The 14,946-nt window shown below is 45.8% G+C and overlaps 1 protein-coding gene across 8 annotated transcripts in view; it reads left to right on the top strand.

Annotated features, from left to right (window-relative positions):
• The first annotated feature begins 6 nt into the window (after nucleotides 1-6).
• NCAM1 (neural cell adhesion molecule 1) overlaps nucleotides 7-14,946 on the top strand; it is a 150,130-nt gene continuing 135,190 nt past the window's right edge. For all 8 annotated transcript variants that reach the window (XM_055728556.1, XM_055728558.1, XM_055728561.1 and 5 more), the window contains exon 1: nucleotides 7-194. In XM_055728556.1, the coding sequence (XP_055584531.1) occupies nucleotides 143-194 (52 nt within the window). In that variant the 5' untranslated portion in view covers nucleotides 7-142. The remainder of the gene's footprint in view (nucleotides 195-14,946) is intronic.

Genomic DNA, 14,946 nt, shown 5'->3' on the forward strand with positions numbered 1-14,946 from the left:
GAAGGAAAAAGAAAAAAAAAAAAAAGAGAATTAGGGGAAGAGAATTAAAAATTAAAATATAAAAGAAGCCACCTGCGTTTCCTCTGACCGGTAGGAAGAAGGTATTTCGCGAGCGGCGCGCTGTGCCCCTCCGCCGGCTGCGATGCTGCTAGCCGCCCTGCTGCCCTGGACGCTGGTGTTGCTCGGAGCCGCAGGTACGGCCGGGGCGGGGGGGGCCGGGTGCGAACAATGGGGTCGGGCGGGCCCCGCTGCCCAGCGCCGGGGGGGCACAGCCCGTGGTGGGGTCCCCCCCGCCCCCGAGCCGCGCCCGGGGCTGTGGCGGCGGGTGTCCGCGCAGAGGGGACGGTGGACCGGGGCGCTGCGAATGTGACAAATCTGACAGGAGGGGGGGAGAAGGGTGGGAGCGGGCGGCTGCGCTCCGGTGTCGCTGTCGGTGGGGTGCGACAGGAGGAATCGCCCCCAGCCCCCCCCCCCCACCCCCCCGGGGGGGCTCTCGGTGCGCCCGTGCATCGCAGACAATGGAGGTGGGAGGCGGAGGGGGCGAGCGGAGCGGGGAGGGGGCGACGTGCGCTGTGTTCGTGTGTCGCCGGGCGAGGCGGCGGGTCCGCGTTGTCGCCGCGGCTTCATTGTGAGTGTCGGGGGATGCTGCTGCGCCGCGGGGGCGCCCCCCGCCCCCCCCCCCCCGCCGCCCTCCCGCCTGCGAGCGGTGCGTGTGCGGGGCTGGGGCTGCGGCGGGCGGCTGCGCGCGGGGCGGCGGTTACAGCAGCTGTCGGAAAAAACCAGCCAAAACCACACACACCAAAAAAAAGGGGGGGGGGGGGGGGGGGAGAGGAAAAAAAAAAAAAAGAGGAGAAAAAGGAAGGGAAAAAAGGGGGGAGGGAAATAGAAAGGAAAAAAGGCAAAGGAAGGGGGAAGGAAAGGGGGGAAAGAGGGAGAGGAAGGGGGGGCAAGGGAAAGGAGGGGGGAAGGAAGGGGGAAGGAAAGGGGGGGAAAGAGGGAGAGGAAGGGGGGGCAAGGGGAAAGGAGGGGGGGGAAGAAGGGAGAGGAAGGGGGGGCAAGGGAAAGGAAGGGGGGGAAGAGGGGAAGGAAGAGGGGGAAGAGGGGGAAGAGGGGGAGGAAAGGGGGGGAAGAGGGGGAGGAAAGGGGGGAAGAGGGGGGGAAGAGGGGGGGGAAGAGGGGAGGAAAGGGGGGAAGAGGGGAAGAGGGGAAGGAAAGGGGGGAAGAGGGGAAGGAAAGGGGGGAAGAGGGGGAAGAGGGGAAGGAAAGGGGGGAAGAGGGGGAAGAGGGGAAGGAAAAGGGGGGAAAGGGGGAAGGAAAGGGGGGAAGAGGGGGAAGGAAAGGGGGGGAAGAGGGGAAGGAAGAGGGGGAAGAGGGGAAGGAAGAGGGGGAAGAGGGGAAGGAAAAGGGGGAAGAGGGGGAAGAGGGGAAGGAAAAGGGGGAAGAGGGGAAGGAAAAGGGGGAAGAGGGGAAGGAAAGGGGGGAAAGAGGGGAAGGAAAGGGGGGAAGAGGGGAAGGAAAAGGGGGGGAAGAGGGGAAGAGGGGAGGAAAGGGGGGAAGAGGGGAGAGGGGAAAGGGGGGAAGGAGGGGAGGGAAAGGGGGGAAGAGGGGAGGGAAGAGGGGGAAGGAGGGGAAGGGGGAAAGGGGGGAAGAAGGGGAAGAGGGGAAGGGGAAAGGGGGGAAAGGGGGGAAGAGGGAGAGGGAAGGGGGAAAGGGGGAGGGAAGAGGGGAGAAGGGGGAAGAGGGGAAGGAAGGGGGGAAAGGGGGAAGAGGGAAGAAGGGGGGGAAAGGGGGAAGAAGGGGAAGGAAAGGGGGGAAGAGGGGGGAAAGGAAAGGGGGAAGGAAGGGGGAAGAAGGGGAAGGAAAGGGGGAAGGGAAGAGGGGAAGGAAAGGGGGGAAGGGAAAGGGGAAGGAAAGGGGGAAAGGGGAAGAAGGGGGAAGGAAAGGGGGGGAAAAGGGGGAAGGAAGAAGGGGGGGAAAGGGGAAGGAAGGGAAGGAAAGGGGGGAAAAGGGGAAGAAAGGGGGGAAAAGGGAGGAAAGGGGGAAGGAAAGGGGGGAAGAAGGGGGAAGGAAAGGGGGAAAGGGGGAAGGGAAGGGGGAAGGAAAAGGGGGAAGGAAAGGGGGAAGGAAAGGGGGAAGGAAAGGGGAAGGGAAAGGAAGGAAGGGGAAAGGGAAGAGGGGAAGGAAAGGAGGGGAAGAGGGGAAGGAAAGGGGGAAGGGGGAAGAGGGGAAGGAAGGGGGGAAGGAAAGGGGAGGGAAGAGGGGGAAGGAAAGGGGGAAGAGGGGGAAGAGGGGGAGGAAGAGGGGAAGGAAAGGGGGGAAAGGGGAAAGGGGAAGGAAGGGGGGGAAAGGGGAAGAAGGGGGAGGAAGGGGGGAAAAGGGGGGAGGAAGGGAGGGGAAGGGGAGGGGAAAGGGGGAAGGGGGAAGAGGGGAGGGGAAGAGGGGAAGGAAGAGGGGGAAGGGAAGGGGGAAGAGGGGAGGAAGGGGGAAGAGGGGGAGGGGGAAGAGGGGAAGGAAAGGGGGGGAAGAGGGGAGGGGAAGAGGGGAAGGAAAGGGGGGAAGGAAGGGGGAAGAGGGAAGAGGGGAAGGGGGAAGAGGGGGAGGGGAAGAGGGGGAAGGAAAGGGGGAAGAGGGGAGGGGAAGAGGGGAAGGGGAAAGGGGGGAAGAGGGGAGGGGAAGAGGGGAAGGAAAGGGGGGGAAGAGGGAGAGGGGAAGGAAGGGGGGAAGAGGGGGGAAGAGGGAAGGAAGGGGGAAGGGAGGGGAAGAGGGGAAGGAAGGGGGAGGGGAAGAGGGGAGGAAGAGGGGAAGGAAGGGGGGAAGAGGGGAGGGAAGAGGGGAAGAAGGGGGAAGGAAGGGGGGAAGAGGGGAGGGGAAGAGGGGGGAAGGAAAGGGGGGGAAGAGGGGAGGGGAAGAGGGGAAGGGAAGAGGGGGAGGAAGGGGAGAGGGGAGGAAGGGGGGAAGAGGGGAGGGGAAGGGGGAAGGAGGGGAAGGGGAAGAGGGGAGAGGGGAGGGGAAGAGGGGAAGGAAAGGGGGGGAAGAGGGGAGGGGAAGAGGGGAGGAAGGGGGAAGAGGGGAGGGAAGAGGGGAAGGAAGGGGGGAAGGGGGGGAAGAGGGAAGGAAAGGGGGGAAGAGGGAGAGGGGAAGAGGGGAAGGAAAGGGGGGAAGAGGGGAGGGAAGAGGGAAGGAAGGGGAGGAGAAGAGGGGAGGGAAGAGGGGAAGGAAAGGGGGGAAGAGGGGAGGGGAAGAGGGGAAGGAAAGGGGGGAAGGGGAAGGAAAAATGAGGAGAAAGGAAAAAAGAAAAACAGGAAATGGAAGGAGAAAAAGGCAACAAAATAAAAGGAAAGGAGGAAAAAGATGGAAGGAAGAAAGAAGGAAAAGAAAGGAGAGAGGAAGGAAAAGGAAAGGAAAAAGAAATAAAAAGAGGGGAGGGGAAGCGGAGGGAGAGCAAGACGGCTGGCAGTGCAGCGGGGAAGGCAGGGGGTGCTGCGGGCCAGGGGTGCAGGATTGGGCCACATGCTGCCGTGGGGGGAGGTGGGGGCCCCGGTGAGCCCCTGGGGTCACCCACGGCCGCGAAGGCCCGGGGCACGGTGACGGTCACACCTGTGCTGCCACAGCCCCCAGCAGCGGGGCCGTGGGTGCCCCCAGCGCCCTGTCCCCACGCTGGCAGGGCAGTGTCCCCTAGCTCCTGGCTGCGCGTGTCCCATCCCACGGCCCCTGAGAGCATCGTGGCCTAAAGCCCCCGCGCTGGCTGCTCCTGCTGCCCTACCTCACGCTGTCCCTGCCTTTCCTTGCAGCAGCCCCGGCTGTGACCTGGGTGAAGCCGCTCTCTGCCCCGCTCCCCGCGGGCTCGGGGTAGCTCCCGGAGCAGAGTGCTGGCCTTGCTGCTTGCAGAGCTCGCTGCTCGGCTTGCTCTCACCCCTCGCCTCGGTGCGGTCCTTAACTACCATAACTCCCGTGCTGGTGATTCTTTATCACCTCAAGCGATTGCTTCTGCTGGAGCTTTACTAACGGAGTAACAATTCCTGTCTTGTTCTTGGCTCAATTCCAGTGCCCGGCATGGCGGACCATTGCCACCAGTGTGCTCAAGGCTGTTGCCAAATCGAGCCACCTGTTTAACATCAGCGCAACGCCCATTCTTAATGACACACAGCGCTCCCATGTCATGTACACCGCTACATCGCTTCTTTTTATAAAAAAAAAAAAAAATAAAAAAAATTACAGTACTGTTTATTAGAGGGGATATATAACAATTAAGGGGGGGGTTGTCGTTCCATTTCCAGCCCCGTTCTTCCCGTAGCCAGCTCTGCATCTGGCTCGGCCACGCCCTCTAATCACCGTCTCCGCATACATTCTTGATCTCAACCATTATAAGATGCCAGACTACTATCTGTGATCCTGTAGCTATCGCCTCTCTGACACATTCACGCAGGCTTTCTCAGCTGTGGGAGGGAAGAATAAAGCATTTTTTTCAGGGGAAATAGATGGGAGTAAGCAAAGAAAAATTATCTGCGTATCATCTGTTGCCCCACTCAAATACATGTTTATCCAATAATAATAATTATGAATGTGTAGAGTGCCTAGGGAGCTGCACAGCTGGAACTGGACTGTTAAATCAGCATAAAATGGAGAACACAAAAAAAACAAATAAAATATTAAAAAGCTAGAACAAAGCAGCAGACTGTTTATGGTAAAAGCAGCACCTAGCGCATCAGTTGTGCTTCCCATGCTGAAGGATGCTTTGGTCTGTTTAAAGCTTGTGCCGCCGCCTTTTTTTTTTTTTCTCAGCTGACCTCGCCATGGTCTGTGAATGGGGGGAGAAAGGCTGTTGCTTTGGGCTTTGGAAGCTGTGATATTGAAGATGTCAGTGAAAGAGGGGGAGCAGCTATGATGATGCTAGTAAAGAAACTCTAACTACAGCTTTACAGTAGCTTAAATGTAAGAGGAGGGGAGAGGTAGATGTTTATTAGCGAAGAATCCCTGAAGGGACGGTTGTCTGAGTGACGGTTATGTGGTAGGTTCGGAACAAAAGCATGCCTTTATGTCTTTTAGAATAATTCCACGTTTGGCATGTATTCCTGTGGCCTGTGATAGTGACGATTTATTTAATCTAATAATAAATTAAAACATTCTCTTGTAATTTAGAAGCTGATTTATAGGCACAACAGATGGCTCATCTCCTTTCCTATACATCCTGAGAACTACGGTTTCTTAAATAATATAGAGTATTTTGTATAAACGTTATCCTCTTGATCTATGAACTTGAGAAGTCCTGACTTGACTGTTGCATTTTTTTGGGGGTGGGTTTTCGTTTGGGTTTGGTTTTTTTAGGACATTTAATACAATAGTAATTTAATGAATACCCAGTTTTTAAGTGTTAAAGATTGTGGCCGCTTTCCAGACTGAAAGTGCCTTCACTTTTCTTGGCTCCTCTCCAGAAGCATATTTTGAAGATAGAATTTTCTGCCATTGGGTATAAGTTATTGGGTTCTGGTTGATGGAGAATGGCATGTTTTTACGGAGGGTTTGTTTGTTTGTTTGTTTTGGGTTGGGGTTGTTGGTTGTTGTTTTTTTGGGTAATGCCATGGGTTTGCCTTCACTGGCTGGCAGGAAAGCAGAACCAATTGATGGGGGAGGAGGAGGAGGAGGGGATGCTGCATCTGCTGCCATCAGTCTGCAAGGAACAGAAAAATAGCTTCAGTAAGAGACAAAAGCGCATTTTATTTTCTCATTTAAAAGGCCACCCTGCATTTTTACCTATTATTTAACACACCTGGTGGTACTGTGTGTGTAGACAGTGCACAATGCTAGGTTTTTTTCCTTGGTTTTCTTGTATGGCTTTTGAAGCGTTGGTTTTGGAGGGCAGTATACTTCAGCATGATTTGGTCTATCGGTAACAATTCTGTTGTACTCTAACTCACAACTTGCAAATAGTAAGAGAGATGCTATGAACTTCCCCGAAATGCCTCTGTAATCGGACTGTGAGATGCTGCCGCCTTTGAAAGCATGTATCACAGATTTTATGCAGGGAACTATCAGGAAAATTCAAGTGGGGGCTGTTAACAGTATTTTTCAGGTGTAGTGAAAAGATGGTGTCTTTGTTGTTTTCCCAATTCTATGCCCTCACGAAGATCTGAAATGTGAGATTAAGTAAAGCAGCTCGGTTGCAAATAGAAAAGTTTGGAAACCATCAGGAAACAAAATTGTGGTCGGCCTTACTACAATAGCTTTCTGTAAAGAGGAGAATGTCTGCGAGTAACTTGGGCTGAGGGTGTGTCTGGAGAGAACTACAGCTCCCAGGCATCGCCACTTTCCTGCATGGTGTCCTTTGCGCATGTTTTGATAGCACTTGGTGTGTCGGTTTTCATCAGAACACTCTCAAGTCCTGGAGAGGAAAAAAAGAGCCACCAGGCAAATAGACTTTGAGACATAAAAATCACAGAAGCAAATTTGAAGGTCAGATCTATGCTGGCTGTCTCTTCTTTTGTTTAGGAAAACGCATTACCATCGTTTAAAGCCCTTGCTGATGCAAAGGGATGTAAATTAGGTGGGTTTGGCGGTAGTGCCATTATGCCCTTTTCAGTTCATGGTGTTGAAATGCAGCTTCCCTACTGCAGCTGCTCATTAGGAACGTTGCCTTTTGAAGTTCCTGAGAGCCAAATGGCAGGCTTTCAGGCCCTTCTGATACGTCGCATTTGTAAGTGTCTGAGACCGTCCCTACCACGTACTGGAATGAGATTTTTTTTTTCTGTGGGTTTTAGTTTATAGGTGCACAGAGGAAGTGGAGAAGATGAAAATCAAGGACGTGCTTAGGGTGAAAATATTTTTTCACTTACAGTTCAAGTCCAGTAGCTTCCGCTGTGTCTAAGAAGACAATGAGAAGGCAGGTAATTGCTGTCCATAGGGTGAATCATACTTGCAGCTTCTGCACCCTCCAAGGATAAAAGAAAGAAAAGCCTGTGGCAAAACATGTTGAGGGTAGATGATGATGTATCTGAAAATGACCAAGGCTACCTGGCAGCTTCCATTATAGCATTTTCTTGGACCTCATTTTGGGCTTTGGCATTTGAGGTTGCTTTTGTTGTTTTATCACAAGCAATATATATGTATTACGGGTACTCTAGCAAAACTATTGTTTGGACCAATGTAGAGCATCAATAGCCTTTGTCCTGATAACTTCAGATCTTTAGGCAGCTGCTAATGGGAAAGCTGATTTTTGGAGAATAGCTGGCAATGGAAGGTTTATCCTGCTAATCAAGTGCAAATTGCTTTAAGATAGCAGAGTCTTCCTCTGAAGAAGCAGCAGCTGTGGGGTATATTCACATAGTACTGTACTTAATAGCTGGATGAGTTATCTAAATTCTTAAGCCGTCACACTTAGAAAATGAGTACTTAGCATGGATATCTAGTAATCATGCAGACCTACATATTTGTAGCAGAAAAGAAGGGAGCCATGTTACATTTGAAGAAAATAAGATGCTTGTGCCTGAAGATTAATATGTCTCAACTCACTACTGTGAGTTCAAAATAAGACCTCACATTTACAAATAAGGGAGAGATTTTCAGCTCAAGCCTATAATTGATGACTCTTTCTACAGTGCAGGTTCTGCGTTTCTTCCCTGTTCGCATAACTAAAGGTCTGGAAGGCTCCGACTGTCCAGAGGAGTCAGTGGTAAGCTTGGCATCACTTGGCTTAAAGCCAGGTCACAGAGGGACCCAAAACCAGAGAATGGCTGAAACTGATCCTACAACTATTTCTACTAGCAATTTGTAATGGCAGGTATGAAGCCCTATATCTGTAAATCTGATGCAAGAAAATTAAGTTTAGGCTAGAGACAGTAACATGATATGTGTTGTAGTTGATCCTTTAGCTATTTGCATCCTAGATCTTATGACAAGACAGATACAGAGATCTGCAGGCTGTGTTGTAAAAATTGAGGGTTGCTCGATTTAGTACAGTCTTGGTAGAATGATGTGGAAAATAATGTGGAAATCCATTGAAATGGGTTAATTTCTTAGAATGGATAGACCATTTGATTTAGTTTGAATTGAAACAAATGCCTATCACTTTATCAGGTTATTGTTTGCCAGGACAGAATGCATATAAAGAAACTCTTGACTGTTCTATGTGTTCTAGAATCATCAGGCTCATAAGATCCTGAATCAAAATATTTTTTTCTTTATAGATAAGTTTTAAGACTGTTACAACAATTGGGTCTTTGTAAATCAGGATAGGTACTTTTCATAATTTGTTGTTGATTTTCAAAGTATAAAAAACAGGTCAATTTTCTTAAAATGCATTTACTCAGCACTGGTGAGGCCACTTTTGGAGTTGCGCTGTGTCCAGTTCTGGGCTCCCCAGTACAAAGAAGATATGGACTTACTGGAGAGGGTTCAGTGACGGGCTGCAAAGATGGTGAAGGGACTGGAGTATCTTTGGTATGAGAAGAGGCTGAAAAAGGCTGAGACTGTTTAGCTTGGGAAAGAGGAAACTTGAAAGGATCTTAGTCAGTATGGATAAATACTTGATGGGAGGGAACGAAGAAGAAAGTCAGGTGTTCCTCAGTGATGCCCAGTGACAGGACAAGAGACAACAGGCACAAACTGGAATGCAGGAAATCCAGTCCTGGAAGAGGTTGCCCAGAGACATTGTGGAGCCTCCATCCGTGGAGGCATTCAGACCCCATCTGGACAGAGCCCTCACTAACCTGCTGTAGCTGCCTTCCCCGTCGGATTAGATGATCTCGAGAGGTCTCTTCCAACATCAATGGTTCTGTGATTTTTAGTACAGCTACCGCTATAAAAATAGTTCTAATAGATGCTTATTTAAATCTTTAATTTTCCATTTTTTGTTTCTCTCAGTGATATGTATCAACCTTGGAATCTCTAACATAAACAAGGATGTTAATTATTAGTTACTGGTTTATGTTTCATAATAACTTACCGTGTTGGTTAACTTGAAACATCTTTCCAAAGATGTGAAGGGGAGTGTTTAGACCTGTGTGAAAAGGTTGGGAAGTGTGTGAAATAAAGGGTTACAGTAAGAAATAAGCCAGGTAACATATTTGGGCTACATTTTGAGCTCATTTTGGGGAGAGTATGGTATATTGGTGCGGGAAAGGTCCTTTCCGTAGGACAGTCCTGGCTGAGTTGCACATAGGAAGTGTAGTTGACCTGGTGATAAATGATGAAAAATAGTGATGAGAAGTTTATGCAATGGAAATAGAAAATTGGTGTCTCCAAATGTGAATGGACTTTTCCGGATGTTTTACATATTCTACCTCTTGTCCAAAAGTAACTATATCTATATATATAAAAAATGCTTTAAATGTTACTGGAACTGCAGCAAATTCATATAGAAGTTAGTTAATTGTTACTGAAATCAGTTTGTAATAGTGTAAACTTTCTTGTTTTATTAAAAAAAGCAAACCTCAACAGTCTAATTATTTTTTTAAAAAAAGTGCAGTTATTTACAGTAGGTTTTAAACGCAGTCTTTTTAATGTGAAGGTTGGTATATGTTAAGGATTCAAGAATTTAAATCCTATTTTTTTTTCACTGCCTTCATATCTGGGATGTTCAAGGCTGCATTTAAATATGATACAAAAAATGAACAGCCAGTTTGGTGGTGTTTACACAATATTGGCAAATTGGTCTTAATGTGTGGTATTATTGCATAATCTTATGTTTAAAATAAACACTGGAAATAATTGAATAAACCTCAGAATTTGGAAATGCTTGTTGGTGGTTCTTCACATCCCACTAAAAAGCAGGCTGTCTTTGCATATTAATCACTCTTTCAAAGGAAGTTCGCCTTATTTGCATTGTGCATGCACTGAGGAGTCCCATAGCATGCCTGAGAAAAAAAAGGGGGGGGGGGGGGAATTGGAATTGTTGTTCTCAAAAGGGTTTTTATTCCATTCAAGTGGAAAGACTGAATGCAGGAGAATTAGTGCAGTGTTTTGTGGAAGAACAGTCCCATTTGGTCATTGCGTTTCATGTGGAGCAATCCTGGCTTGTAAGGACTCTGAACACTGGGGGTAGGGTTAAGAGGGGAGTGACTCATCATTGTGTGATGTAATCTACAGGATGCGAGATACTCTTAATTAAACGTACAAATACTCTGTGGATTATCAGGCAATTAGGATTAAAAAAAAAAAATAAATTGGTGAAATGTTTAGTGTTTGCCTTTTATGAATACAGCCACCAAAACTCTGGTCCCTTGGAAAAAGTGGCAGATGGAAAGATTGGGGAAATTTTTAGGCGGCCTGAGTTTTGGAATAACAGAATTTCTTATGCCTACATCACTCCTCAGGTGATGTGCTTTTACATTACTTCAGCTGTTACTTGAGCAATGTGGGCCGACAGGTTAATGAGTTTGTTACCGTTGTCTGTAGCCTTTCTGTTCTGGCTGCAGATGCAGGGAAGGTGAGCTTTTCTGTTACTTTTACATGAGACATCTTCATATAAGCAAAGAAGGTGTCTAACAGTCTAAAAATATCCTCGTACTCTTTTATTCTGGGATTTTGAAACGTGAGCTTTAGGGAATGGTAGAGATGTTTTGGCGAGCTCTCCAACTATTTTGCTTGGTATCCTAAATGAGAAGATGTACAGAGAAAAGATAGGGGTGTGTGTAAATATATATGTATGGAGTACACTATAGTGGGAATTTTCTTTCAAAAGAAGCTGTGGCATGATGAGTAAGCATGTTGGCCTGCAAACTGAGCCGGTGATTGTGGTGTGGTGATGAGTAGCACTAGCAACAGCTTCTGTTGTAAATACAGGTGAAACCTAATCGTATTCCTGTGGTGACATTGTTTCTGCTGAAGGCAATGGAGAAATAAAGGCATCTGTTGGAGGGAGAAACTGTGGCTCAGACAAGTAATATAATCACTGTACTTCCCAAATCCAAGGATGTTATCGTATGTTTGTGTTTAATCAGTAACATTGAGCTCTACTGTTTGCTGAAGTCCTTGGTGTCTTTTTTTCTTTCCCTTATCCATGCATTACCAACTACTTGGGCATGTTTTCTTACACTGAAATAACTTCATTTTGGTCTGCTAGAAAAATATAAGACTTAATGTGAAATCCACAAGGTGCCAAGTGAAGTCATGTAAACTGGTAGGAGTTTTAGAAACAGTTATCCTACGAGCTAAAGACAGCGAAGGAATCGTGAGTGTGGATGTTCTGGCTGGGGCAAGGTCGATTTTAACTTGAAAAAGTCTTTACAGAAGTTAATCCCAGGAACGGAGCTTTTGGTGTTTTTATTGTTGCCATCTGTAATACAAAATGATTTTGTCTTAGCTGAAGAGAGTGGGGTTTTTTGTTGTGAACATGAGGAATTGTTGTGTAAATTTGGTAACGCCATTAATGCAAGAAGACAGGAAGAGCATTCTTCTGATAAACTTCCACACTTCTTGTATTTCTGTGAGACTATTTTGGTTTATGATGTATGTGTGCAAGTGCATATATTCTAGGGTAGAAATGGAAAGATTTTGATAATGTATCAAAGCTTTGCCAGTATGTCATTGCAGTTACCGCATCTATGGTCAGAAGAAAAAAACCCCAAACCATCTGTGCAGTACACTTTCCATTCCTTTGCACATTTATTTTCTTATGTTCATACAAAGCACATTGCACTTCCCCTGTTTAGAGTTTAAGTGTAGTAGCAAATAATACACATAACTAATGTTGATATTATATTTCCGTCAGTGGTGCATTTTAATGATAGCTGCCTTAATATTTAGTCATTGAATTGTTGTGCAAGCTGTGGCTTTGTTATGATAAAACAATGCACTTATACAGTGCACTCCTGTGTGTTCTTTGAAAGCTTATAAATAACCTTTCTAAAACTGTCTCTCTAGCTGTGGGTATAAATGACCCTTATCAATGTGCTTAAAACGTTCCTTTTGTGCAGTTCAGGATCTAGCATGTGCAAAGCATACTTACAGTATCGACTGCTTATATTTTTTCAGGAACTTCATTTTTTGGTTTTGGATATTTTAATACTGAGAGAAACAGTCATCAGACAGTTGTGTATACCATCTAATCAACAGCTGCTTATCCAGTTGACTTATTAAATTATTACAAGCCTGCAAAATTCAAAAGAACAGACTACTGTAACCATATTTCAGTTGTAGTGTTTTCAAAAGATAATCCCTTAGAAGTATAACATGCTTTTAAGGGTTGTGAACAGACATGCAGAATTACTCCATAGTCCCCTAAATCCTTTTGGAGTTTAATCTCTTCATCATCTGTGGGATGCAACTTGAAGGCATTCAGGATTTATTATATACTCCCCTGTGCTTGGTATTTGTTAGAAAAAAGCCAGTTGTACTGGAATACTATTAAGAAAATTAAATGTGTATATGTATTTATTATGGACATGTAGTCTGCAAGGACTAATGGGCACTAGGAAAGCAGTCATAAGTGAAAATGTTAATGAATACTGTGAAGAGGTATGAATCCTACTTAGCTGTTCTCCCTGTTGTCATCACTAGAATTCTGGGTGGTCATTTGTCTGTCCCTTCCATCAGGATGGAGCCCTAGCTAGATGTGTACCTTGTTTCATATCTGCAAAGCTGCTCTGATTTCAGCTCGCTAGCGGGTTTTTTCTGTTCTAGCTTTTGTCTTTCTGCAGCTGGATACATCTACAAGGAAGAACAATGTTTATCTCAGTTCTGTAGCAACTGCTTATTTATTTTGGTAGGGATTTTGTATCTACAGTTTAAAAGCCGGTTGGCTGCAGATTTTTTTCAGCCATGGTCTTTAAGCTGGGTTTTGCTGAAGAGAGCTCATTGGCCTGTAAGAAGAGGAATGGCATATGGAGCAAGAGATCTAATTTACTGCTGATTCATTCTGGCTTTGCTGGGGTTTATTGTTGTTTGTTTGGTTTTGGTGTGGTTTTTTGGGGTTTTGTTTTGTTTATTTTGTTTGTTTTGTGGATAGGCTTCGGCTAGCCAGCTCTATCATTTTTCTCCATTTCTCTGTAAAATGAGTATTTCATGGAAATACTTCATTTGTAAGAGCAAATTTAGAGTAGTTTGTGCTTTATGGGCAAAAATAACCCGAAGAATGAAGTGGTGAAGTGTATGCTTGTGTTTGTATCTAGGAGAAGACTGTAATTTTCTGCATCAAGCTAGCATGAACATTAGCTTTTGATTAAGGCTGTACTGTGAAATGTGTCTGTTTAACAGAATGAAGGTGTTTTTTTTTGTCTAGGTACTTGAAAATGGGTATTTCTGTTGGTAGGATGCTTTTATTCCTAGCAAAGAAGTGTGACTTTTATGGTTTTGCTCTTGCTCAGTTTGCTTTTGCATAGTATTGGTCATTAGGAGGTGAATCCTACACTCAGGTGTGTGTGCCAGGGTGTCACCCGCATCAGTGACAGGTGACGTAACCGCCAGGAAGGATCTTGTCTCACCTGTTCTGAGATACTGTGCTTGAGGGATTGTGGCAAGCGGGCACCCTGTCAACGTGATTACTGCCGAAGGTTCAGAGGGGTTAAGTACAGATGAACGTAAATCTCTGGACCAGCCAAAACCTATGCTTTTGCAAGTAGGTGGGCATTCCTGTGAGTTGAAATGAGTCGTGGTAATCTTCCTTACACCTGCTGTAAAAAATAGGGATTTAACCGAAAGAGGGGAAAAAACAGCCTTACGAGGAAGCATGCTACCTGCCTTACTGCTCAGACTAAAATTCATTTGACCTGCTGTTTCCAATCGTGATTTGCTGTGCGTGGTTAGGAAAAAATAGAGAAAAGTTATGTATACAGTGATCTGTTCCTTGCTAGATGCTCTCAGCTCATTTAAACAGTAGTGCTGTTAGGATTTAAAACACTTAGTCTGTCAACATTTGATAGTATTTCACACTTACAGTCTGTTCTGTTGTAAGAATGAAAATCTTCCTCTTCATGTATATACAGGCGAATCTGAATATGATCAAGTAATGCATTAAACTCGTACCTGCTCGATTTATTCTTTTACTCAGTCTCTCTGCCACGAGATAACTTGCAGTGCGCTGAAGTGTTTTAATTGGACTTTTTTTTTTAATAAGTATTTTTGAAACAGTTATGTTGCCATTATTTTGCTAAATAGAGGTTGAATAGGTTTAAAAGGTGCCTTTGTACTTGGAGCAAAAGCTGTTTCAACAGTATTTGAAGTGTGTTTACCTTTTATCTTTCCTGTACTCTGTGCATAGTCACAGGGCAAACACACTTCATTTTCTTTTTATCAGTAACAGTGTTTGTGTCGGCTTATACAACAACAGTAGAAATAAACTTGTTAGACACAAACTTCCTGGTTTTGTGCTTTGTGTAATTTTATTGCTAAAGTAATAATTTGTGGTAAATGAGAAAACTCTTTAAGTGCTGTACTGTTCTCATATTAGCAATAAATGAAAGCAGTCGCTTTCTTTTTAGTATGTACACTTAAACTTCTGATAACCTGTCTCTCTGTTTTAGTTACTGTCTACCTTCTGAAAATACTAATCCGCAAAGAAAAGACTGAATGTGCCAGTTATCTATAGATGAAAGTCCTAGTGTATTCTGATTTCAAAACTCATTTTGATTAAAAGAAACTGACTGTATGTGGGGAATACTTGTTTTATGAGAATGGATCTAGATTTAAATGAAATCACAAACCAAATATGTACCAAGTCACTGGCTGTTTTTGTTGTAGTTATCCGTGAACTGAAGATGCTGTTTTCTTGTGGCTTTGTAGCTGGCTGCAGGCACTGTGTCAGGTCTAGAGAATGGTTAGGGCCATATTCAGCAGCTTTTGTGTATTCCTAGTAGCTGTTTCTCATGAACCTAAATTGGTACATGCAAGTAAGACTCGAGATAAAAATAGCAAATCCATACTAACTTATTTCATGTGTTAAGTCACTGCATTATTTATGTATTTCTGCAGTGTCTTTTGTGTGCAAATGCGGTGGTGATTTATTATTTATTGGGG

The sequence above is a fragment of the Falco cherrug genome, chromosome 17, assembly GCF_023634085.1.
Source record: "Falco cherrug isolate bFalChe1 chromosome 17, bFalChe1.pri, whole genome shotgun sequence".
NCBI lineage: Eukaryota > Metazoa > Chordata > Aves > Falconiformes > Falconidae > Falco > Falco cherrug.